We start from the raw sequence: 26,247 nt of genomic DNA on the forward strand, positions 1-26,247 counted from the left end.
TTTTCCTGTGGCACACTTGGCAATTTTCAAATTCTCTCTGGATTGACTAGGTGGACTAAAGACCTTTAAACATAACCACCGATATTTTGATTCTACCCCCTAAAAGGTCCAGTAATCACTTCAGAAGGGAGTCTCCCAGAAACCCCACTTTGAGAAACAGGTTGTACCTGACCCTGGACTGCGAGTGTAGCTGCCCTTGTTTCACCCAAGTGAGAGGACCAAGTCTACCCCTGCTTAGAAACCAGAGTCCCTTTCAGCTGAGCCAGAGAGAACAAGGGAAATGTAGACATGTCTCAAAGATAACTGTAGAATGATGGTTCTCAGTCAGAGGCAGGGGCTATGTCACAATGTCTAGAGACATCTGTGATTGTCGAGGGGCAGTGTGGCTGGCATCTCGTGGGTTCAGGTCAGGGTTGCTGTCAGCGTCTTACAATGCCACAAAGATGTATCTCACCAGAAATGGCAGGAGTGTGCCAGTTGAGAAACTTCTAGAAAAAAATCAGTCAGCCAAGTTGCTTGAATTTAGACATGAGGTTGCCCTGGTTGTGGTGGTAGAAATAGAAGGAACCTGCTGCTTCTGCAAACTTCATGTCTGAGATGGCTTAAATAGTCACGCTCCTCCCCCTAACCAGTCTTTGCACTTGGAAAGTTCACGACTGGCAGCCTGGAGTCTCCGTGACTTAGGTAGGTTTGCTACAGCCCATCTCTTCACCTCAGAAGACTCCAGACCTGGACTCACTCCATGCAGCAAAGAAAGGTATTTTAAACATTGGGAAAAACTCAGATCATTTAAGTACCTAGATCTGTGAGCCATTCTCAGAGAGAAGGGGAGAGAGGGGAGGGGACCCAAATCATATGCAAAAAAATTTTTTTTTAGAATTTAAAGAAGAGTTTTGGTAGTCTCAAATGTCACTTCTTTGAAGATAAAGTCAGACTTTTACAATAATGCTGGAAATGGTTTTCTGGAGTGTGTCTCTCGTCTATATAATTTTGAGGAAGTAAATACTATTAATAGGTGTTTTCAACAGCATATGTTAAAGCAGCCTTTCCAGCGTGTTTTGAAGCTTCAATCCTTTGCTGTCTTTGCACGGTAAAGTTTGGTGTTTTCTCTTTATCTTAGTTGATGCTACTGGGTCCATCTCAGGCTGATCTTGACACCTCTCATGTTCTGCTCTCTTCAACCAGACTTCTCTGTTTCATTTTGGAAGAAGACTAAAAATGGTAAGGACAGCTAAGAGATCCCTAAAAAGTGTTATCTGTCATTTTTTGTGGGAAGAACTGAAACCGGCTAGCAAGAGAGATGTTTAAGTTGTCTGTACTTCAGTTATTTACTGAGGAAAACTTTCATGATCTTTCATAACCAAGATTAATCATGGGGGTATTGTGTAATTTCGGTTAATTAAGATTAATCAAGACTTGCTGTGTTCTCCTTCCTATAAGAATTAATGCGTCCTGCCCTGAGGAGGAATAAATGTTTGAATTAGGGAAATAGCTTCTATGGGTCTTAACTTTTTTTCACCCTACGTTTTTGGCTTTGAAAGTTAGTCATACAGTCGTGTCCAACTCTTTTGTGGTCCCATGGACTGTAGCCTGCCAGGCTCCTCCGTCCGTGGAATTCTTCAGGCAAGAGTACTAGAGTGGGTTGCCATTTCCTTCTCCAGGGGATCTTCCCAACCCAGGGATTGAACCTGGGTCTCCTGCACTGTAGGCAGATTCTTTACCAACTGAGCCACTAGGGAAGCCCTCGTTTTGGGCTTTATGACCATACAAATTACTGAGGTTCCTTTGTGTTTTTCTAGCATTTGGTGGTGTCTAAACGAGTATGCAGGGGAGAGAGGGGGCAGGATGCAAAGGACTAGGAATACAGGGAGCCTGGGCTCCCATGCAGTCCAAGAAAACCAGAACCGGATAGTAGATAAAGCTGTAAAAACAGATTTTGTTCAGGAACTGTTGCAATCGGGGAAATGAGACTGCAGTATAGGACTGGGATCAGTTCCAAATAGTGTGGAGGCATGTGGGGATTTATAGTCCAGGAGCAGAGTGGGGATCAGCGGGTGGAAAATTACTAAGAGGAAACATCGGGGGTGGCAGGGCGTGGGGTAGTTCTGACTCGACCCACCTTACAGGGTTCTTGCTGAAAGCCGGCCAGGCAGATGGACTGTCCCCTGGGGGGTGGTAGAGATGGGGTATTTGATCAGATAGCAAGGATAATGAAACTGTGGTGAGGGGCTCTTCCTAAACCAACCTAACAGGATCCTTGCTAAAACTGGCCACGTGGCCACAAAAGCCCAAATGTCAAGGCTGAGTCAGAGGAGCTTGACTAAAGTTTAGTCAAGGAGAGACTCTGTCCGTGTTCGCTCTCCCAGTTACTAGTGGGGGATCCTTAGGTTTATCACTTAAGCCCCCTGAAACTCAGCTCTTTTTTTTTATACTATAAAATGACCATTACTATGGCTCTCTAGTTGCCTTGCTGGGCCACTGTGGAGGCTCAAATAACAGAATGTGTGTTCAGATCCTTTGCATGTGGTGTGAGTTATTAGGCATGCCGCAAAATTCATCAGAAAAAGACACCAGTGACATCTTGCTAAAATTATTTTGTCACCCTAACTAGACACAATGGAGTACTTGCCCCAGGAACCCACTCTGACTTCTAGATTGGAAGGTGGGCTCCTGGGCTCATTTCATGTCTAAGGTCTGATGAAGAGTTAACCACAGGATGCTCTGTGACAGAGAAGCAACAGCATAGAGTTTCATTTCCTAGAAACTCAGATGTCTGTTTTTAGGCAAACCCAGGCCCACATCTGCCTGTGCCCCTGAGGGATGGCGTGATAGGATTGATGGTAGTACAGAGCGCTCACATTTATTGACTGCTTACTACAGTGAGCGTCGTGCTTAGGGCTGGACGTCTCTGTTTCGATTCACCCTCTAAGCAGCCTTGTGAGTCATAGATGAGGGAGCCGAGGCTTCAAGAGCCTAAGAGCTTCTGGTTTTGGCTGGGCAGCTCAACCCTGGAAGCCATGCTAGAGACCCCTCTGTTCTACCTAGACCGAGCCCAGCACACACTCCTACTCAGGACATGGTCAGTCAATGTGGACCTCACGTATGATAATGTAGTCCTTAAGAAAAAAATTAGGATATCTTTTATAAGAAAAAACATAAAAACAGTTTTTTTAAAAACCAGAGGTCAAAAAGCATAGGGAAATTATTCAGTCTTATTAATAGTTATAGTTCAGATCCTTTGATATAGAAACTCCACTTCTAGAAACTCTGCTTAAAGAAATCAGGGATGTCACAAGCAATTTATGAAGGTAGTCTGTGCAGCATAGCAAAGAGAACATCTCATGTCCAGTGTTGGGAAGGGGTTCATTAATTGTGGTCCACTCATTAAGTAGCATGTTATGTAACCATTGGATCATCTGTTTATTTATTTATTTATTTATTTATTTTTGTCTTTTTGGCTGCACTGGTTGACATATGGGATCTTAGTGCCCCAACCAGGAATTGAACTTGTGACCCTGCATTGAGAGCACGGAGTCTTAACCACTGGACTGCCTGGGAAGTCTCATATTTTTTAAAAGAATACTGAATGACAAAGTACTCGTGATAAAATGGTAAATGGAAAAAGCAATCTAGTAGTGAAGTATTGTTTATTCCTGATGTTTTAAATGCACATACTAGATGCTTGCTAAATGTTGGTTCATTTGGAATGACAGTTTGCATGAATAAATAGTTTTTCTCAATCGTTTCTCAATAGTTTTCTCAATAGTTTCATGAAGGAGCCCTGTATTCAAACCACTTTATAGTTGAGAAATCAGAGGCTCATGAGGGAAAGTGATTCACTAATGTCAGAGAGAGTTTAGGTGACAGAATAAGAACTTAAAATCAAATCTTTACTAGACGAAGCACCTGGTAGTATTGAAGTGCTTCCCACTATTTGAAATAGATACAGGAAGGGGGAGATGAGTGTTACAGGCAATATGCCAAGATGTAACAGTCGTTAAGCGACTTTACAAATAAAAACATTATTCTGCTCTTAATTATAGCATACTCCTTCATGGCCAAACAAAGAGATAATAAGCAGTCCATTAACTAAACTAATCAAAACTGATTATTTAAAAATAAGGAAAATTATACTAAAAGTAAAAGCACTCATTACAGATCATCCAACCAACCAGTGTCTTTGCACCCCCAGAATAGATCATTCTTATATCTCAGAAGTCCCTCAAAGTTTAGGTTGCAATGGCAAATAATGGGTGTGGGTCATAGCCAGCCTGCCACCTGTTTTTGTATAGCCCACAAGCTAGAGTTTTTTTTTTTTAATCTCTTTAAATGATTTAAGAAGTCAAAGGAAGTATACTGTTTTGTGACCCTTAAGAGTTATATTAAATTCAAATTTTTGTGCCCACAATTAGCTTTAGTATTTGCATATTTGTTTATATATTGTCTATAACTGCTTTTGCACTGCAGTGGCAAATTTGAGTAGCTGTGATACAGACCGTATGGCCGGCAAAACAAAATATTTACTGACTGGCTCTTTACTGAAAAAGTGTGCCAAGTTGACAGGTTTTTCTTTGTGGAAAGAAGAGGGTAGGGTATGAGGTCAAAAAAGATGTAATATCTTCTGGTCTTTGGTGCCTGTTATGATGCAAAGTAGCTGTTGAATTTCTAATTTATATAAGGTTCCTTTATATCATTTGACTCTTATTTTGAAAGCTAGGTCTATTGGGCTAAAATGGGAGAAGGGAAATGATAAAAAGTGTCTTTATTTTTTAAGTAAATGGGTTATGTCCTTGTACTTAATCTTCTGGTTGTTATATAATGAAACTTTGATGTCCATGGTAATTACACTTTTCAGAGGTTAGCATATAATTAGAAATATTTCAAAATTTGCAAAAAGGGGATATTTGGTCATCGTAAGTCTTGTAGGGGAATTCCCAGTGGAGTCTGGCCTATAAAACTATATCACATCTGTTAAGTTCCATTATTCACAGACCTCGGTTAGCCCCTAGGGTGATATATACAACGCTTATCTAGTTATCAACAATTCAGTGTCACAGCAACGTGACAAAAGGTTACTGAATCCGAATTCAAGGGTTTCCCACAATTGTGCCCCACTCCTTGTCTCTTCCTGGTCCCTGTCTCATGATTCTCCAGCGCGCCATCACCTCTGCTTCAACCCAGCCCATCCATATGGGGGATCCCCACTGCGCCATGGTCTGCTTTGCTTTAGTAGCTTGGCTTCAGTGACTCCCTCCACTGGAAATGCATATTCCAACACTTCCTTTTCAACTCAAGCAATGTGGTCTTTTTTTTTTCCTGCTCTGTTCTCTTGAAAATAAATGGGAGGAGCATCTGAGGGCACTGACCTGTGGTCCCCTGAAGGCTGGCATGTCGCAGCCCGCAGGGGGTGCCCAGTATGCTGGCCTTTCAGACAGTCTGTTGGGTGGATTAGTGAAGGAGGGAGCAGATCTCTTAGCTGAGTATAACAGTGAGTGTTCCCTGGCCTCACACGTTCTCACCTTGAGGTAAATTTCCTTCTGTGAAGAATTTTTCTGTAGGCCTTTCATCCAACCAGATCAGAGGCTATGCAAAATTACATAATAAAGACTGTGAGGGAAATGCAGGTGAAATACTGAAAGGTGAAGGGTTTTTCCCTGCCACCAGGTAATCACACCTGACTTCCTCTGCCTAGAGGACTCACCTTGCCCTCTCCCTCGCCCCCCCCCCAGTCCCTCCTGCCGACTGCTCACTGTTTCACTGATGCCCTGGCTTCCTGTCTCCCTGAGAGCATCACAGCGATTGGAAGAGATTACCCACCTGCTCCTCCTCACTTGTGTGCCCACCTAGAGCTTCTGCACCTGCCCGTCCTGCTTGACTTCTGGTCTGGTTACCCACCACGGTGGAGCAGATCACCCCCAAACCCACCGGCTTGAAACAGCCACTGTCCTCGAGTGTTAGGTGTGGCAGGCCCATGGGTTGACTGGGCTCAGCAAGGCGGCTCTGGTGCTGGGTGTGTTCCCCCTCGCCTTGCAGTTGATGTCAGGGGCTGGGCTCTGCCCACACAGGTCTGGTGCCCAGATGGGCAAGATCAGCAGCTGCAGGCTGCCCCTGTCTCTGGCTGGTCTCTCCAACATGGCAGCTGTGCTGTCCCCGGGCTTCTTCCAAGGCTGGTGGCTCAGGACTCCAGGTGGAGAGAGAGACAGGTAAAGATGGAGCCCCGGGTGCCGTGAAAGTCTCCCACCTTCTCTGTCCCTGCCTGGGAAGTTGTGGAGTCCTGCTTCACTGCTGTCCTCCAGACAGTCCCAAAAGCCTGCCCAGCTTCCAAGGAGGTGGGAGATAGCTGAACAGTTTGCAGACTCTTATACTAAGGATGGAATTGTTAGGCTCCTTGCAAAAGCCAAATCTCCCCACCAGTGCACTGGGTCACCTCCCCACTTCCCTCCCTGGGCTCCATGCACCAGCATTCTCACATCTCTCCTGCATTGTCATTGGTACTATTATTAATGATGGGGTTTTTTGAAAAAAGTTTTTTTTTTTTCCCTCACCAGCATTACAATGTGCCGTTATTCCTCCCATCCTCAAATAAATCCTCTTGACCCTCTTGGCTCCGGGAACTACCGCCAGCATCTTTGTTCCCCTTTGCAGGAAGCTTCTCAGAAATGCTGGCTGCCTCCAACCCCTCTTCTCACATTCTTCCGAGAACTTGAAAGTCCTATTTGATTTGGCTTTACCTTCCATATCTATCCAAGTATCTGGCTCGTTCTCACCACCTCCACCCCAGCCAGCTGGGGCTTTTGCTTGAATTACTGTCATAGCCTCTTGACTGGTCTCCACGCTTCCAACCTCACCCCTTGTTGTCTCTTTCAAGGCAATAACCAGCATGATCTTTGTAACATGGAAGTCAGACTACAGCACTCTTTGGCTCAAAAATTTGCAATGGATCAACCTTTCTCTCCTTGTTGGGATGGCTGACAAGGCCCTGTAGGAACCCTCAATGTAGGACTACAGCCTCTCCCTCTTTGACTTTATCTCCTTTCACTCTCTATTCCACCTTTGTTGCCATTTTTGTGGTGATTCCAGCATGTTTGCACCTGGGGGCCTTGGCATATATTTCTTTATTAGGAAGCTAAAGCTCAGTCTGCCTTTAAATTTATAAATCCATGAACTATGCTAGCATAGCATTACTGGATATGAATGCACACCTAAGAACTATATGATCTGAAAAGCCTTTTTTCCCTCGAGTTGGTCCCACTCAAATCATAAATACCTTTTCATAATATTTGGGCATTTTTATTATGAAAACTCCAACTAGCACAATATCAAAACATTAGATGGCCAAGAATCCTTTAACTGAAAAGGAAATTAACCAAGATGCATGTATATATCATACCAAGTGCATTTGTTGGAACAATGTGAAATAATTGGAAGATGATTGGTCAAATGGACTTTGAATCTTGGTTTGAAACTGCCTCTCTGATCTCTGTTTTCTCATCAGTGAAATGGGAATATTTATGTCTTTTCAACTTCATTGTCAGGGCTCAGTGATGTAATATAAACAAAGTATCTTCTTTGGCATCTAAGAACATAATAAATACCTGATAATTGACAATTATAAAAAACACAAATGATTGTCTGATGACTAGTCAATGTGAATTTTACATTTTCCATTTTAAAAGAGGTGATTTACTGAGAGAACAGAACACCTGTGAGTACAGAATCAAACAGTCCCATTTTTACCATAATTAGCTTGCTAATTGAGCATCCAAATTTACCCAGTATATTTGCATGTGTAATCAGCTATGATTCATGACTAAAGCCAGACCTATTATGGTGAATTATGCTATTTTACAAATCAAATTCCTGAAAGATGTATGTCTTTGGCGATTATTGCAAAAAAAATGAAAAAAAAATAACGTGGGCTATTTGTATGAAATGAAAAAACAGACCTCGAATCATGCTGAATGAACACTTACATTTAAAAATAGCCTTTAGTTGAAGCGAAGGTCCTAGCTTCATTCTGAAGCCATGTGGTTCCCCATGGTTTGAAAGGGGAAGTTTCCATACTTTGGGAAATTTGAATTGGAGTAGAGGACTATTTCACATTTTGCAATCATCTTCTCAAACATACCTTTTCTGTTTGGAAGCCTGAAAGGTATTATTTCCCATTAACAAATTTAAAAGGCTTTGTTCATTGACTCAGTTTTCTTCCTCTTCTGCTTGATCAGAGCCCATCTGTGAGTTCCAGGCAGCTGGCGCAGAGAGCCAAGAGAAGGCTTGTCTGGCATCCAGGTTGCCTGGGCTGGGACTCAGCGATTGAGTACAAGTCAGGGACAGTCTCATCCTGGCTGTGCTTGTTCCCAGGAGAGACAAATGAGTTCTATGCTACCACTCGGGTTTCAGGTTCCAGGGGCAGAACTTCTGACAAAACAGATTGCGGAGGAGTCCTTCTGCAGGTCTGCTCCCCAGGGCCTCCCTTGGATACCATCTCCTTTTCTTCTGTGGCTCTTTCCCAATTTCAGCCATTCTTTGAGAAGACCCCCAGCCCTCCTGGTCCCTCCTCGCCACCTTATCAAAAATCTGGTCTTTGGAAAGACTTTACTGTTTATGATCATTGAATGAGAGCCTTCCACGGGATTTTAAGAATGTGCAAAGCCTTGGTTTACTCGGCCGATATTTGTCTTGTGCTCACTAGGTGGCAGGCATCATCAGAAATGGTAAAGACAGATAAGGCCATGGCCCCTAGAGTGTTTTACCCCCTAGAGGGAGAGATGGGTGAATTGATACCTAGACTTCTGGGAGGGTAAGCCAGGAGAATTGCTGAGGGCCAGCGATGCATCTAAGTTACCTAGATCTCCCGGCAGGCAAGTTCTATAGAATGTACGTCTCAGTGTCCTCATTGTCAGTGAGCCTATTTCTTGGGATGAGGATGAAATAATTGGCTAAATGATGTTGGTTGAAATTAGTGGCCCATGAAGCAACTTAGAAGTTTACAGGTAATATGATTTCTTCTCATATTTGGCAGACTTGAACTGAATTTGTTTCGAGGTAATTCCATGTGCAAGTGGAAGGTTTTGCCCAGACCAGGGCCCTGAAAACTACAATCCATGGACCAAATCTGTCCTGTTACCTGTTTTTGTGAGCTGAGAATGATTTTTTACCACCTTGATTCATTATGTTCTAAGTCGTTATTTAAGTACCCACATAATAGCCTCAATTATGCTGGGAAAGATTGAGGGCAGGAGGAGAAGGGGACGACAGAGGATGAGATGGTTGGATGGCATCACTGACTCAATGGACATGGGTTTGGGTGGGCTCTGGGAGTTGGTGATGGACAGGGAGGCCTCGCTTGCTGCTGTTCATGGGGTCACAAAGAGTCAGAAATGACTGAGCAGCTGAACTGAACTGAACTGAATCTAAAATGTTGACTGTCTGGCCCTTTAGAGAAGAAGTTTGCCAAACCCTAGTCTAGACCCACTCTGTCTACTAGAACTTTGTACAGTGATTGAAAATGTTCCGTATCTGTGTGCTTGAATACAGTAACCACGAACCTGATGTGACTTTGAGCACTTGAAATATGGTTAGTGTGACTGAGAGACTGAATTTGAAAATTGCACTTCATTTTATTTTGATTTTTTTAATTTGATTTTTAATTTAATTTTTTAATTTGCACTTCAATTTAAATTGAAACAGCTACATGTGACCAGTGGCCATCGCATTGGCCAGAGCAGCTTTAGACCACTTAAGTCTGAAGATTCTGTATTCTCTCAGTGTTCTTGTCTCTCAATTTAATCAACCTCCCAGAGGCTGTCTGAGTCAAGGGGAAGGCAGCACTCCTAATCAGATTTTGGGGGCCCTGGACTGGCTTTAACTGTCTGCTAGAAAATGTTTAATGGAAAGTGCTAGAATAATGTGTGTGAGCATACACTTACTTCCTCTTAAAGCTGTATCCATGACATCTGCTGTTGTTTGGGGTAAGGCAGTTGGCTTTTTCAACCCCAGAAGGCCCCAAATTAAGGAAGTCTTAATCATCTTTAGTGTTCAGGCTGCAGGCAGTGAAAACCTCACTTAGCGACGCTATATTTCCTTCCATCCCTGCTTGCAGAACTAAAACTGAACTTAGCTTTCCAGGGCACCCAAAGCTGGTTCTCTGGGACAACCCAGAGGGATAGGGTGGGGTCGGAGGGGGATTCAAGTTTGAGGGGGACACATATATACCTGTGGCAGATTCATGTTGATGTATGACAAAAACCATCACAATATTGTAAAGTAATTATCCTCCAAATAAAATAAATGAATTTAGTAAGAATAAAGTTAGCTTCCCATCCCCCCCAGGCTAACTTCAGCCCTAGGGCATTTCTGTCATAAGATTGCCTAGAACAGTTAGGAGTCATCACCACATATCGTCATTAGGAATATTGTCAAGCAATTTCCTCTAAGAGTAAAACTGCAGTTGGCATTCTGGGAATGCCATGTAAGTATGATGACTAGAGTTTATAATACTGTACTTGCGTATTTGAAAGTTGCTAAGACAGTAGATCTTAACAGTTCTCATCAGAAGGAAAAAAAAATGAAACTAATGTGTGGTAACTAAACTTACTGTGGTGATCATTTTGCAAATACATATATTAAATCATTATGTTATACACCTAACCTGCTCCAAGGAGAATTTCTTTTAACTATCTTGCTCTCTTTCACTATTCATTCATGTATGCATTTATTCTTTCATTCATGTATTTTGCAAACATAATCAGCATTAAGTGCGAGAGATTGTTTTACATGAGGGCACACAAAACCCTGCTCTCTTGAAGCTAACATTTTCGTGCAAAATAGATGTAAAACAAATAAGCACATAAACCAGAAATGCATAAATGATCCACAGGATTATTTCTGATTGTGCTCAAGACTATGAAAGAAAGAAAGCCCAGTAGTCTAATACAGAGTACATATACCTCTCTGAGCCGCAGTTGACTCATATGTAAAGTGGGGATAATAATAGAGGTCTACAATTCCAGGATCCCTAAACTGAAAGCTTTGCCCTAACTCAGTTGATGGCAAACACAACTTAATCTGAACTCATTTGGAGGTGAATCTTAGACCGGAACCAGATGATCTAGTGTTTGTTGTTTTTGTTCTTCTTTTTTAAATCCCACTTAGAGTGGATAGTCCTGTGCTTTGCATCAGAAATTTTTATGTGTTTGATTATGAGATGCTGCCCCAGATTCCAGTTCTAGTGTTACATAATATGAGGTACATGCCTCACATTACCTTGTAAAATCTGAAAAATTCTGAGTTCCGAAACACATCTAGTTGCAAAGGTTGTGGATAAGGGATCAAAGACCTGTAATGCTGCCCTCATGTGGTTAATATGAAGATGAGATGAGTGAGTTAATATATGTAAAGCCCTGAAAACTTTGCCCTGCAAATGCTAAATTCTAAGTTAATTACTGCTCCTGTCTTTATCACTGTTATTACATGGGAGGGTATTTAGAAAAGTTGCACAGAGACGGGCTCTCTGGGGATGTGTCATTTAAGCAGACACCCAGGGGATGAGAATGACCTGGCTGTAGTAAGAGGAGAAAGATCATTTCAGGAAGTGGGAACAGCAAGTGCCAAGACTGGCTCAAATGCAAAACAGAAAACAGGCCGGATATCTGCCATGTGGTCAAAGAAGGGGAAAAGTGGTTCACAGTCAGTGTGGTAGGCTAGAGTCAGAACATGCATGATATAAACAATGGCAAAGACTCCATTCAAAACGTAATGAGTGATCATTGTAGTTGATATGATTCATGTTTATAAAGACTGCTCTAATGCTCTTGATGGATGAATTGTAGAGGAGGTTGGGAGTCAAGGAGACCAGGCTTGAGTCCAGTGTGATGATAGTCCAGGTGAAACCTCATGGCGAAGTGGAGTAGAGGGTGGGAGTAGACAAGGAGAAAAGTGGACGGGTGCAAGAAAACATTTAGAAATGGGAGAAAAAGACTTAATAAAATGATAATAAATTAACAAGCTTTAGGCATGTAAAGATGTGTGAAGAAGCTCTTTGAACTCCTTCTTTAACCATCTTGTAGTAGAGGAAATGCTGAGGGAAAATTTTGCTTATTTATCCCCTTTGAAAGGAATTAAGGGAAGTAGGCAGTGGATTTATTGGATATGAGCATGACTAGTTGATTCAGTCAGTTGGGGGGATGAAAGCATTAGTTGAGCTGGAAAACTGTTGTAGAGACCCAGGCTAGATCATCCCATGGATGAACACAGGTGAAATGAAAACCAGTGTTCTGGAGAAAAATATTGATAGAAATTCTGAAACTTGAGAGCGAGTCTATGGTTAAACCACCCTCTATGCTGGGCAAGCTCGAGCTAATAGGGTGGTTAGTAAAACTCTTCCATGTGTCCCATATTCCCTCTTAAGGTCTTTTTTGCCCGGGGTCCAAGTGTTTCTCATACTAAACATAGATGCCCAAGAATTACCAGTAAGAGTAGGTTCCCACATGTCCCAGTTGGTCTGAGAGAGTCTGTGCCTGTAGTCTTGGCATAGATTATTAAAGCCCTCCCCTTTCATCCCCATGAGTATCCTGTTTGATCAATTGGGGATCACCCAGGTGGTACCCTACTGTATTACCCCCTTCCCAAATCTGTGTAATGTAAACCCAATGTGTAGGGAAAATGTTTATCCCTAAGTCATCTTGGAGATGATTTCCACAAATAGTCCGAGAAGAAAGTGGGCTTATAGATAGCAGTGCCAAAATGTCAGGAGTTGGGTGATTATAAACAGATCTGTTAATATCTCTGAGCTGTGTCTCAATCTGTAAAATGGGCATAGTGGATCACTTCTGTTTCTCTACTTAGCATATTAAGAGGCTCAGATGTGGTAAAGGACTCTTGTAACGTGTACCAGAGTGGGCTTAACAAGCAAACGTTAATGGCACTAAAGGTTTTCTCACCAGATGTAGCTGCATTTCAGACTTTGGCAGCATATTGATGGCTCTTCCATTGTAACATTCTAAGCAACAGGGAATAGGAAAATGCTGCTTCCCCCATCTGAAAAGCAATATAACTGAAAAGCTAAGATGCTAAAAGCGAAATATGTAAGTTTTTATAAACCTCAGTAATTGACAACTACAGTCATGGGGTGGGGGCAGGGATGCTCTTTAGACAGTTGAGAACAATAAACCGGAACTGTTTATTTTTCAAATGCAGCAAAAGAGAGGCAACAAATGGGACTTTTAAATTCTGATTCTTGGTGTATTTTAAACGGGTGATTTCTTCTTTCTTATACTTTCAGGTGTTTCCAATGTGGACATTGAAGAGACAGTTTCCTATCCTTTTTAACATGATCCTAATTTCTGGACTCCTTGGGGATAGATGGTTTCCTAAAACTCTGCCCTGTGATGTCACTCTGGATGCCCCAAATGCCCATGTGATTGTGGACTGCACAGACAAGCATTTGACAGAAATTCCTGGAGGTATTCCCGCCAATGCCACCAACCTCACCCTCACCATTAACCACATAGCAGGCATCTCTCCAGCCTCCTTCCACCGGCTGGACCATCTGGTGGAGATCGATTTCAGATGCAACTGCGTACCTGTTCGACTGGGACCAAAAGACAACTTGTGTACCAAAAGGCTACAGATTAAACCCAACAGCTTTAGCAAACTCACGTATTTAAAATCTCTTTACTTGGATGGAAACCAGCTTCTAGAAATACCTCAGGATCTTCCTCCCAGCTTACAGCTGCTGAGCCTGGAGGCCAACAACATCTTTTTGATCATGAAGGAGAATCTAACAGAACTGGCCAACCTAGAAATACTCTACCTGGGCCAAAACTGTTACTATCGTAACCCTTGTAATGTTTCATTTACCATCGAAAAAGATGCTTTCCTAAATATGAGAAATTTAAAATTGCTCTCCCTAAAAGATAACAATATATCAGCTGTCCCCACCGTTTTGCCCTCTAGTTTGACAGAACTCTATCTTTACAATAACATCATTACAAAAATCCAAGAAGATGATTTTAATAACCTCAGTCAACTACAAGTTCTTGACCTGAGTGGAAATTGCCCTCGTTGCTATAATGTTCCATTTCCTTGCACACCCTGTGAAAATAATTCTCCCCTACAGATTGATCTAAATGCTTTTGATGCATTGACAGAATTGCAAGTTTTACGTCTACACAGTAACTCTCTTCAGCATGTGCCCCAAAGGTGGTTTAAAAACATTAACAAACTTAAAGAACTAGATCTTTCCCAAAACTTCTTGGCCAAAGAAATTGGGGATGCCAAATTTTTAAATCTTCTTCATAATCTTGTCAACTTGGATCTGTCTTTCAATTACGATCTTCAGGTCTACCATGCAGTTATAAATCTATCAGATGCATTTTCTTCACTGAAAAACTTGAAAGTTTTGCGAATCAAAGGCTATGTCTTTAAAGAGCTGAAGAGTTTAAACCTCTCCCCATTACGTAATCTTTCCAATCTTGAAGTTCTTGATCTTGGCACTAACTTTATAAAAATTGCTGACCTCAGCATATTTAAACAATTTAAAACATTGAAATTCATAGATCTTTCAGTGAATAAAATATCACCTTCGGGAGATTCAACTGAAGGTGGTTTCTGCTCTAACATGAGAACTTCTGTAGAAGGCCATGGGCCCCAGGTCCTTGAAGCATTGCATTATTTCAGATATGATGAGTATGCAAGGAGTTGCCGGTCCAAGAGCAAAGAGCCGCCTTCTTTCTTACCTCTTAATGAAGATTGTTATATGTATGGGCAGACCTTGGACCTTAGTAGAAATAATATATTTTTTATCAAGTCTTCTGATTTCCAGCATCTTTCTTTCCTCAAATGCTTAAACTTATCAGGAAATAGCATTAGCCAGACACTTAATGGGAGTGAATTTCAGCCTTTAGTGGAGTTGAAATATTTGGACTTCTCTAACAATCGGCTTGATTTACTCTACTCAACAGCATTTGAGGAACTGCGCAACCTGGAAGTCCTAGATATAAGTAGTAACAGCCATTATTTTCAGTCAGAAGGAATTACTCACATGCTAAATTTTACCAAGAACCTCAAGGTTCTGAAGAAACTGATGATGAACTATAATGACATTGCTACCTCCACCAGCAGGACCATGGAGAGTGAATCTCTTCAAATCCTGGAGTTCAGAGGCAACCATTTGGATATTTTATGGAGAGATGGTGATAACAGATACTTAAAATTCTTTAAGAATCTGCTAAACTTAGAAGAGCTAGACATCTCTGAAAATTCCCTGAGTTTCTTACCTGTGGGAGTTTTTGATAGTATGCCTCCCAATCTAAAGACTCTCTCCTTAGCCAAAAATGGGCTCAAGTCTTTCAGTTGGGGAAGACTGCAGAGTCTAAAGAATCTAGAAACTTTGGACCTCAGCTTCAACCAGCTGAAGACTGTCCCTGAGAGATTATCCAACTGTTCCCGCAGCCTCAAGAAACTCATACTTAAGAATAATCAAATCAGGCGCCTGACAAAGTATTTTCTCCAAGGTGCTTTCCAGTTGCGACATCTGGACCTCAGCTCAAATAAAATTCAGATTATCCAAAAGACGAGTTTTCCAGAAAACGTCCTCAACAATCTGGACATTTTGTTTTTGCATCACAATCGATTTCTGTGCAACTGTGATGCTGTGTGGTTTGTCTGGTGGGTTAACCATACCGAGGTGACTATTCCTTACTTGGCCACGGATGTGATTTGCATGGGACCAGGAGCACACAAGGGCCAGAGTGTAGTCTCTCTGGATCTATATACCTGTGAGTTAGATCTGACTAACTTCATCCTGTTCTCACTTTCTATATCAGCAGTTCTCTTTCTGATGATGATCACAACAGCAAACCATCTCTATTTCTGGGATGTGTGGTATAGTTATCATTTCTGTAAAGCCAAAATAAAAGGGTATCGACGTCTTATATCACCCAATTCTTGCTATGATGCTTTCATTGTATATGACACTAAAGACCCAGCAGTGACAGAGTGGGTTTTGGACGAGCTGGTGGCCAAACTGGAAGACCCGAGAGAGAAGTGTTTTAATTTATGTCTCGAGGAAAGGGACTGGTTACCAGGGCAGCCTGTTCTGGAAAATCTTTCCCAGAGCATACAGCTTAGCAAAAAGACGGTGTTTGTGATGACAGACAAGTACGCAAAGACTGAGAATTTTAAGATAGCATTTTACTTATCCCATCAGAGGCTCATGGATGAAAAAGTGGATGTAATCATCTTGATATTCCTTGAGAAGCCCCTTCAGAAGTCCAAGTTTCTCCAACTCCGGAAGAGGCTCTGTGGCAGTTCTGTCCTTGAGTGGCCAACAAACCCACAGGCTCACCCGTACTTCTGGCAGTGTCTGAAAAATGCCCTGGCCACAGACAATCACGTGACCTACAGTCAGGTATTCAAAGAGACAGCCTAGCCCTTCTTTGCCGAATGTGACTGCTACCAAGGAGAAGCGCGGCTGCCTCCATCGGCTCATCCATGTCTTGCCAGAAAAGCGTTTTAAGATTCTCCAAGCCCTGGGATTGCCCATATTGGAGAGGAGTCACCAATACATGACACAGAAAGCAGAAAAATGGGATTTATATAAGCGTCAAGTCATCTTTCTCAGCTCTCTCTGTCTCCATTTGCACTTGAGTCTCTGTCTTCTGCCCTTGCATAAAATACTGTTGGGAGAAGGGTGGCAGGTAGAGGATGGGGGACTTTGATTCTCCTGTAATTGTGATTATTACATATACACACAGTCACCAAGAACTGCACTTCTCCCCTTAAGAGGCACTGGTATGTATAGAAATAGGGTTAAAAAAAGGCCCAGAGTCTGCTTATATGGCATTAAAATGTACCAGTTAATTAGTGGTAAAAATAAAGACACAGTTCATTCCTCAGCCAGTTGACTCAACCATCTAGTGCCCTGTTCTGTGCAGACCAAGTGTGGCACCCGGCAGGTGGTTGTGGCTCAATGCTCCTTGCTCTTTCTCTCCTGGACCTGTTATTGGGTCCTTTGGGGAAACAGAAGCATCTTTGTCATCGATGGACATAGTCTACTTACAAATGGGAGAAGAATAAAGCGCTCTGTATGCAAAGTCATGCTCTTTACTTTTGACGATAATTCACCTGCTTAAATATGGCTCTGGACTAAATGTTTATCTCCCCCCAGGTTCGTATGTTGAAATCCTAATCCTCCAGTGTGATGGTGTTGGGAGGTGGGGTTTTAAGAAGTGGTTAGGTCATGAGATTGGAGCCCTCGTGATGGGATTACTGCCATAGAAGAAGCAGTCAGGGGACTCACTTGCTGTGTTCCCACCGTGTGAGGGTGGAGAGAGAGGCTGGCAGTCTGTAACACACAAGAGGACCCTCAGCAAAACCAGATCATGTTGACACTCTGATCTCCTTCAGACTGGCTTCCACGCTTCAGACTTGTGAGAAATAAATGTTTGTTCTTTAAGCCACGCAGTTTGTGATGTTTTGTTACAGCAGCTGAGCTAAGACATATTTTTATCTGCATGGCAAAGTACTGTTTCCAAAGAAAAGTTGCCTCATCCAATGATCTTTCAGACTGCTTTATTAACTAATACTGTATACTTGTAATTATCTGAAAACTTGATCCATCAATGTCAGACAGCTTTGATGGTAAACTCTAAAGGAGAACCCCAAGAGCATATATTTATTTAGAGTTAGCAAGCAGGGATGACAGCCACATGGATTCCTTTAAATTTGGAGGCTGGGGGAGGAATAGAGGTTTATCACCATTAACACTGAGAAAGCTTCAGTCTTGAGCTTTGGCTTCAGTACTCAAAAAAAAAAAAAAAAAAAAAAAACCACCAGAAAGGACCAAGATGTTCTGAAGACACACATACTTTCTAAGTGTGTATAAATTTGCATGAGTTCAAAGTCTGAAATGTGGCCTGTTTGTTTTTATTTCACGAAAGACATTATCTACAGAGGTGTCTGTGCCCTTTGGAAGATCGCTTCAAATCCGAGACTATTATCTGGGAGATAACTGTGTTTTCTTCATATATGGAAAAGCCAAAGGTTTTACTCTGAGGATGGCTTAAATGTGTTATTTGCAAAGGACATGTAATCAATAAAGGTCACAAACTCCCAAATTAATCTCTGGAATCACCAGAGTCAACGATCTGACAGCCTCGGTAAGCTCGATTGTACTTCACAGGTGCCTACGTGAAAACAAAGATAACATCATAAAAATTGGCTGTTGGCATCATAAATTTCTTCTATTAAAACACATAACTATACAAGGTTTAAGTTATTTTGGTGATTTATAAACCATGAAGCACTTAAAGACGACTTAAGCATCTTCTGAAATGAATCAAGAGGAAGGGAAACTGAAAACAACACAACTCAGAAACCACAGTGTATTTCAACATGAGGTTGTGCACAGTGGTTTGTTGTAGAAAATGACCCAAAGCACATTAACAGATGGTTTTCATTTTAATCCCTTTGTATCTTGACAAGTCACTCTTTTAATCTCCTGAGGGTCCTCTGTGGAGTCCTGTACCATTAGAGCCGTTCATAGATGACTCAGATCGAAAGCCACCAACTCAGGCCACCAGGAGAACATGAGTGCTAGGTCCCCTGCCAAGCTCTGAGTGTGGAAGAGACTCTGGATTGCCCATGAATCCCATGCTACCATGAAGGGGTTCCCAGCCTCTTCCAGCTCTGAACCTGTCCTTCCTCCTCGGATAGAGACTGTACCTTAGCACGACTTGGGCATTTGTAGGATCTAAGCCAAGAGAGGCTTTGGGCAGGTAAGTGTTATGGCTGCGAAAAAGGCAAAGCACACACCATCTGCAGCCTGTAGAGCAGAGAAAGGCTGGCTGACTGCAACCCCGCGGCTGCGTTAGGGTCTCAAGGTCTCTTGGCCCATCCTCACGTCTACTTCAGCTCTGTCCAAACAGTCTTAGGTCCAGCTGATCTCTTACATGTAGTCAGGGAGTACAGAGTACGTGAGACGGGCTGCAGTGATGTAACAGTCTGCGCGTCTTGTTGTCTTGTTCCCAAGGAAACTGGCGGGGACAGCAAGGATGCGCACGCCTCTTTTTCAGGAGGCTGTCCCTACCCCCCCCCCAATAAAACATGCTTTTTGTTGACCTCTCGTAGTCCTCACCAAGGGGCTCCAGCTTGCATCTCCTATAAGGTATTTATGGCCCCGTTTTGCAGTGGGGAGTGGGGACAAGCTTTGACTTGTCCTCCACCTCTTCTGCACACACTCCAGCAGGCAGAGAACCCTAGGTAGGGGCAGATTGGCCAGCTGGGCGGTGGGGTGCCAGGCCTCGGGGGCAATTGGTAGTGGGACACGAGTGCCCTCTGCTGGAAGGCTGAACCCTTGAGCCTGAGACGCACTGGGAATTCCTTGTATCTCCAGAAGTATGAATATCAGTGTGGGAGGAAACGACCAAAGAACGTGATTGAGGGCGACTCCAAAGGAGATGTTCTCTGGAGAGCCCGAGGCCTGAAAATGAACCCATGTCACTGAGTTAAATGAAGGCAAACGTGAGACGCACCAACCGACCAACATGGTGAAGAGGGAGGATCACAGAGTGAAAAAGCCCCAAACCTGTGAGGAGCTTGTGTGGTGGAGGGCCTGGTGACACGGGGCCCATCCACGCTGGCGACAGTGAAATGACAGCAAGGCACTTGCCCCGTTTGAGGGTTTTCTGTCTCTTCTTTTGTCTCCCCCTCCCTCTCAGTTTCCTTTTCGGCTTTAGGGCCCATGGCAAGTCTCGTGTCCTGCACAAGAACGAGGAGAAGGAGCCGTCGTTGCAGGTGGCCTCTTCTGTTGGGAAGCGCTGGTTTGGTGTGTAGGCCTGGTGTAACACTGGACTCTTTCCTACACACGCAGAGTCAATCCCCACCTGCTTCAGTGAGCCTGAGCTTCTGAATTGACACGGTGAAACTTACCCTGGCTGACACGGGCCAGACTCTGTCACATTCAAATTCATATTCTTTCAACTTATCTCAATTTTCAAGCCTGTGGGCTAAGAAATTGGACAAGATCTGGTGCTCTGCCTTCAAGATTACCCGGTTCTTGGGTTGTAAGTATTTGTAGTTTCTAGCATGTTTGCCATGACATTTCAGTGGTTGTATTTCTTTGTATAAACATCCCACCTCCCTCTTGGTGATTTATATTAACTGTTTTAGAAGAGCCCAGACAAATTGGCTGAGGAGGTTTGAGTCCCAGTGTCTCACAAGCACCCTCCAGAAACAGTCTGTTAGTTTGACTGTTTCTGGAGGGTAAGAGGAAGTCCCTGTGGCCTTGTGGCAATTTTCAGACATCCCTAGAGCCCACCAGTGGTCACGGTGAGATGGGCAGATGCTTCTAACACAGGAAGGCGGTTCTCAGTATCCTGGCTGGTGGTAGCCCTGAAGCAAAGGCCAGACAGACAACTAGGACACCATCTTTGTCTTGTATGATACACATGACTGCTTCACTGGTCACCGGCCAAGGAGATGCAGCGGGTCAGACATCCCAGAGGCTTTTGCAGTAGCGAATTGCATGAGCCATAGAACTTGGTAGGAACATCTCCATGAACCCATGTCTGAGACCCTTTGTCCAGGGTGACTGTGCTGCTAAGAAAACTGGCAGGGAGTGAGGGGGGTGGGCTCTTTCGGCAGTTAGAACCAGCCTGCTGTCCTGAAGTCAACTGGAAACAGTGGGTAACACTCCTGGGCCAGGCCCAAATGGTGGGCCACCAAGCAGGACCTTGTAATCAGGTGGTATGCATTAAGTGGACTTCCCAGGTGGCTCAGTGGTTCAGTCTCCTAAAGAGTCCACCTCCCAAGCAGGAGACATGGGTTCAATCTCTGATCCCGGAAGATCCCCTGGAGGAGAAAATGGCAACCCACTGGAGTATACTTGCCTGGGAAATCCTATGGACAGAGGAGCCTGGTGGGCTACAGTCTCTGGGGTTGCAGAAGAGTCAGACATGACTTAGCAACTAAACAACAAGAAATGCATTAAATAACAATCATTTATAGTGCTCATCTCTTTCCCCTGGGTCCTCATTTCCCACCATTTAGTTGCCCTTCAATGAAAGCTGAATGGGAAGAATGAACTAAAATCATCATCAATTTGCTCTTCCTCTTGAGGGCAGGCCTCCAAGGGAATGACAGGCGAGGAGAGAGCGAGAAGGATCTTGGGAAGAAGGGCATAAGATGAAGTCACTGGTATCTGGACAGTGTTATCTAGTGGGGTCTGGAGAGGGAAGTGGAGGGGAAGGAGTCACATTTATAAAGCAGCAAACGCCAAGTTCAGTGCTTCATTTATTCCATTAAACCTTCACAGCAGCTCCCTGAAGGTGGTATTAGGGGCTCCATCTTAAAGAGGATGGATTAACTCAGAGATGAAGGTGCGATCAGATGTGTTAAATCAACTGCCAAGGTCTGTGAGGCTGCAAATGGCCCCACCCCAAACTGACCCAGCTCTGTCCACTCAGACCAGTTGGTTCTCCCAATTTTACAGGGGCTCAGAGTCACCCAAGGAGCTTAGATATCATGTGGTTCCAGTCCTTCACGCCAGAGAGCCTGATCTCCTACCCAGGACATTTTGGAAACTCCCTAAGCGCTTCCGAAGCAGCTGCTTTGCGGAGCCCGCGCAGGAAGCACCGCACCTTCCTTTGGGACCCCAGGGGCGGTCAACACGGGGATCCTTTCAGCAAGGAAAGCCCGAGCCCCCAGGTATGCTCGATTTCTCTTTCTCCTGCGTCCAAACCTCGGCGCTCTTAACCCACTGCCCTTCAACTCAAATTGCTTCCCTCTTGGCGCTTGTTTTCAGGAGGGACAGAGTCTGACCATATAGGATTGGCAGTTCTGTTCAGGGCTAAAATGTGAAGACAGTTTGGGCAGGCACACCGAACAGATTTGAGTAGTGACAGAGACAGGTGGCGAAGTGATTCGAAGTCCTGTGGACCCTGACCAGTAGAGTTGCTGCTCGTGTTCACGGTTTCAAGGATGTCTTGCCTGTCGTTTTCCTAGGGTCTGACTGAGTTCCCTGCTGACTGTGGTTGTAAATATGCGGTGCAGAGCGCCACCTAGTGGAACGTCATGTGTATTGCTGGTCTGCTACTGGGACCCTTGGCTAGGTCTCAACGTGGGGTGTGGACAGAGAATATAATGGATATAATCATCTTTTAGAAAGTGTGTCTGTGGCTATTTTATCATATGCCCAGCGTGTTAATACAGAAATATGTAAGGCTGTGTGTTCAATGTTTTTTATTGATGAAAGGGCTATATAAAAATATTGAGGACCATAGACTATTAAATCTTTGTTTCAAACACTTATTTCCATTGCTTTGGCTTGTTGTCTCAAGATGGGGCAGGCCATCCATTGCCATTTGCACGTGCAGGTGTAAATGAAAAACCTGAGTTAACCGGGTGAGCGGCTTTCTTTTCCCTATGACACATTTCCTCTTTTCATATAACATGGCTCCATGTTGAACTGCGGTTTGTGTAGTAGTGACACCCTTTAGTCACTCTCTTGACTCCAGTCTCACTCACTAAGCACTCTCTCTCTCTGTCTCCTATTTCTGACTAATCTACCTATTCTTCTCTGCCACCTCCTCATCCCCCTCAGCCCATGAATGGCATCTTTAAAGTCTGCTGTAATTTAATAGTTTGAGGATTAGTGGTCTTTTCCATCCTACTTAACTGTGAGTTGATGAAAACTGTCTCTGGGTGGGCATGATGCTTGGGGGTTTCATGACCACTTCCCACAGGCAGTATTAAACAAGTCAAAGATGATGACATGCTCACTTGCTATTATATATATAGAACATTCCTCACATTCACTAATTCATTCCTCATATTCACTAATATTTTTAGTCTTTTGCTCTTACTGTACAGTATCTGGAAATTTTCTTCTTCTGGCCTTTTCTGCTGTGTAAAGTTTATGTATTTCATGTATTATATTCATATAATTAATTTTTTTTATTTGAAGGGTGATATTTCATTTGTTAGTGCTTCCAGGCACTACATATTCTCACTCACTGTTTGATCTCTTGCTTTCTTTGAATTGAAGTCCATCAGACTTTCCAGAAATGTCTCAGATACCCAGAGTTCATTTCTTTAGGCCTGCTTTGTAAATACAAGTTTTCATTTTCCATAATCTTCATACCATGAGAACGCTGACCACTTCCTGCTCAAAACTTGTCAGAGGAAAGTCCCTTTTCGTTGATCCAATTTCCCACATGTCACCAGTTCTGCTTTTTCCTGTGATCCTACAAGAAGATGAAGAAAATCCACAAGTTTGGAGGAGCTCCGTGTCCATCTGCATAGGAGCCTGTGTGCTTCTTTACTGGCAAGAATCAGGATGCAGTTCTTCCCATTCTTACCCCTCCCCCACCATCTCCTGATATTTTCACTGACTCTGGATATAATGGGTTTTTCCCATTGTCACACGCGAGTTTGCAATTTTCCTGATATCGCCTCTTTTCCAAAAATTTCTTTTGAAAAGCCCTATGGAGAGAGACCGTATCAAGGCTTACAGACAAAACTATAAAGTGCTCTCTTCCGAGAATGTGATGGGCAGGGTTGATCTCTCCCTAACAGGTGCTGGATACCAAACGTGCATCAAGTCCTGCCTTGGTGAGGCTTCCTTGGACATTTAGGATTCCATTTAGAATGTGAAGTTTGCAGAATTGTTGGGGTCTGGGGGAGCCGACTTCCTTACACTTCTCTCCTGCTGAGCTATACATTCTAGCGTTAGGTGGGGTTAAGACCCAGCATTTGCTAAATTTGATGCCCATGGCATAGACTTGTCATCTGACACCTCTCCAACCCCCCGACTCCGTGGAGTTGGCCCACCCAGCTACAGGCAGAAAAGAAGAACCTTCAATCCAGAGCGAAGGTGGCCTGTTATATAGGGCTTACCTCAGGGTGGTAGAAGCAGGGGTGGGGGGTGTGCCCTTCCATTGGCAGGCTGTCCTGATAGAACAAGAGCCAGGGGACTGGGATGGACAGGAGCAGTTACCATTTTCCAACTATCATCAGTCGGCCCATAGCAGACCACACGCCCCACCTCAGGATTTGATGTCACTGTCTAAGGAGAAGATCTTGTTGGTTATCTATTTTATATATAGTAGTGCTATACACCTGAAACTGTAGAGCTCCCAAGAATAGCAAGGAGAGATAAGAAAGCCTTCCTCAGCGATCAATGCAAAGAAAGAGAATGAAAAAGACTAGAGATCTCTTCAAGAAAATGAAAGATACCAAGGGAACATTTCATGCAAAGATGGGCACAATAAAGGAGAGAAATGGTATGGACCTAACAGAAGCAGAAAATATTAACAAGAGGTGGTAAGAATATACAGAAGAACTATACAAAATGATCTTCATGACCAGATAACCATGATGGTGTGATCACTCACCTAGAGCCAGACATCCTGGAATGTGAAGTCTAGTGGGCTTTACGAAGCATCACTATGAACAAAGTTAGTGGACGTGATGGAGTTCCAGTGGAGCTATTTCAAATCCTAAAAGATGATGCTGTGAAAGTGCTGCACTCAATTTGCCAGCAAATTTGGACAACTCAGCAGTGGCCACAGGACTGGAAAAGGTCAGTTTTCATTTCAACCCCTAAGAAGGGCAATGCCAAAGAATGTTCAAACTACCACACAACTGTACTCATTTCACACGCTAGCAAAGTAATGGTCAAAATTCTCTAAGCCAGACTTCAACAGTACATGAATCGTGAACTTCCAGATGTTCAAGCTGGATTTAGAAAAGGTAGAGAACCAGAGATTAAATTGCCAGCATCTGTTGGATCATGGAAGAAGCAAGAGAATTCCAGAAAAACATGTACTTCTGCTTTATTGATTACGCCAAAGCCTTTGACTGTGTGGATCACAACAAACTGTGGATAATTCTTAAAGAGATGGGAATACAAGACCACCTTACCTGCCTCCTGAGAAATCTGTATGCAGATCAAGAAGCAACAGCTAGAACCAGACATGGAACAACAGACTGGTTACAAATCGGGAAAAGAGTATGTCAAGGCTGTATATTGTCACCCTGCTTATTTAGCTTATCTGCAGAGTACATCATGCAAAATGCTGGGCAGAATAAAGCACAAGCTGGAATCAAGATTGCCAAGAGAAATATCAATAACCTCAGATATGCAGATGACACCACCCTTATGGCAGAAAGTGAAGAGGAACTAAAGAGGCTCTTGGTGAAAGTGAAAGAGGAAAGTGAAAAAGCTGGCTGAAAACTCAGCATTCAAAAAACGAAGATCATGGTATCTGGTCCCATCACTTCGTGGCAAATAGATGGGGAAACAATGGAAACAGTGACAGACTTTATTTTCTTGGGCTCCAAAATCACTGCAGATGGTGATTGCAGCCATGAAGGTAAAAGATACTTGCTCCATGGAAGAAAAGTTATGACCAACCTAGACAGCATATTAAAAAGCAGAGACATTACTTTGTCAACAAAGGTCTGTCTAATCAAAGCTATGGTTTTGCAGTAGTCATGTGTGGATGTGAGAGTTGGACTATAAAGAAAACTGAGCGCCGAAGAATTGATGCTTTTGAACTGTGGTGTTGGAGAAGACTCTTGAGAGTCTCTTGGACAGCAAGGAGATCAAACCAGTCCATCCTAAAGGAAATCAATCCTGAATGTTCATTGGAAGGACTGAGCCGAAGCTGAAACTCCAATACTTTGGCCACCTGATGCAAAGAACTGACTCATTGGGGGAAAAAAACCCTGTGCTGGAAAAGATTGAAGGTGGGAGGAGAAGGGGACGACAGAGGATGAGATGGTTGGATGGCATCACCCACTCGATGGACATGAGTTTGAGCAGGCTCTGGGAGTTGGTGATGGACAGGGAAGCCTGGCGTGCTGCAGTCCATGGGGTCATAAAAAGTCAGACATGACTGAGCGACTGAACTGAACTGAACACCTGAAACTAGCACAACATTGTAAATCAACTATATTTCAATAAAAAAATTTTTAGTGTAAGTAGAAGAGGAAACTCCCTCCAGAGTATCATTCTGAATCAATAAGAAATGATTAAATCTCAATTAAATGTACTATATTAATAAATTAGCCTCTACAACATCAGGCCATGCTTGGACTCATGAAATGAAGATGACTCTTCCTTTTAGAGTCTAACACCAAAACTTAAAGGTTTCTCATCCTTTCAGGAGACAGAGTCCTTACCTTCAAGGGCACTAAAGATATCATTTCTAAAAAAAAGAAAAAGATATCATTTCTAAGACT

At 43.2% G+C, this 26,247-nt stretch overlaps 1 protein-coding gene and 1 non-coding gene across 5 annotated transcripts; one reads left to right on the forward strand and one right to left on the reverse strand.

Moving 5' to 3' along the window:
• The first annotated feature begins 658 nt into the window (after nucleotides 1-658).
• Nucleotides 659-17,417, forward strand: TLR7 (toll like receptor 7). 4 transcript variants are annotated; one of them, XM_065915247.1, is made up of 3 exons: nucleotides 659-684; nucleotides 1,121-1,221; nucleotides 13,283-17,417. In XM_065915247.1, exons 2-3 carry the CDS (start codon nucleotides 1,219-1,221, stop codon nucleotides 16,430-16,432), a joined length of 3,153 nt encoding a protein of 1,050 aa, XP_065771319.1. In that variant the 5' UTR covers nucleotides 659-684; nucleotides 1,121-1,218; the 3' UTR covers nucleotides 16,433-17,417. The 4 variants fall into 4 exon arrangements, with proteins under 4 accessions (XP_065771319.1, XP_065771318.1, XP_065771320.1 ...); XM_065915246.1 differs by having other exon boundaries at nucleotides 665-757; XM_065915248.1 differs by having other exon boundaries at nucleotides 674-684; nucleotides 1,186-1,221.
• TRNAC-ACA (transfer RNA cysteine (anticodon ACA)) lies at nucleotides 1,668-1,739 on the reverse strand. The gene has a single exon. It is a non-coding gene; the product is annotated as a tRNA-Cys (tRNA).
• Nucleotides 17,418-26,247: the final 8,830 nt, after the last annotated feature.

The sequence above is a fragment of the Muntiacus reevesi genome, chromosome X (assembly GCF_963930625.1).
Source record: "Muntiacus reevesi chromosome X, mMunRee1.1, whole genome shotgun sequence".
Taxonomy (NCBI): Eukaryota; Metazoa; Chordata; class Mammalia; order Artiodactyla; family Cervidae; genus Muntiacus; species Muntiacus reevesi.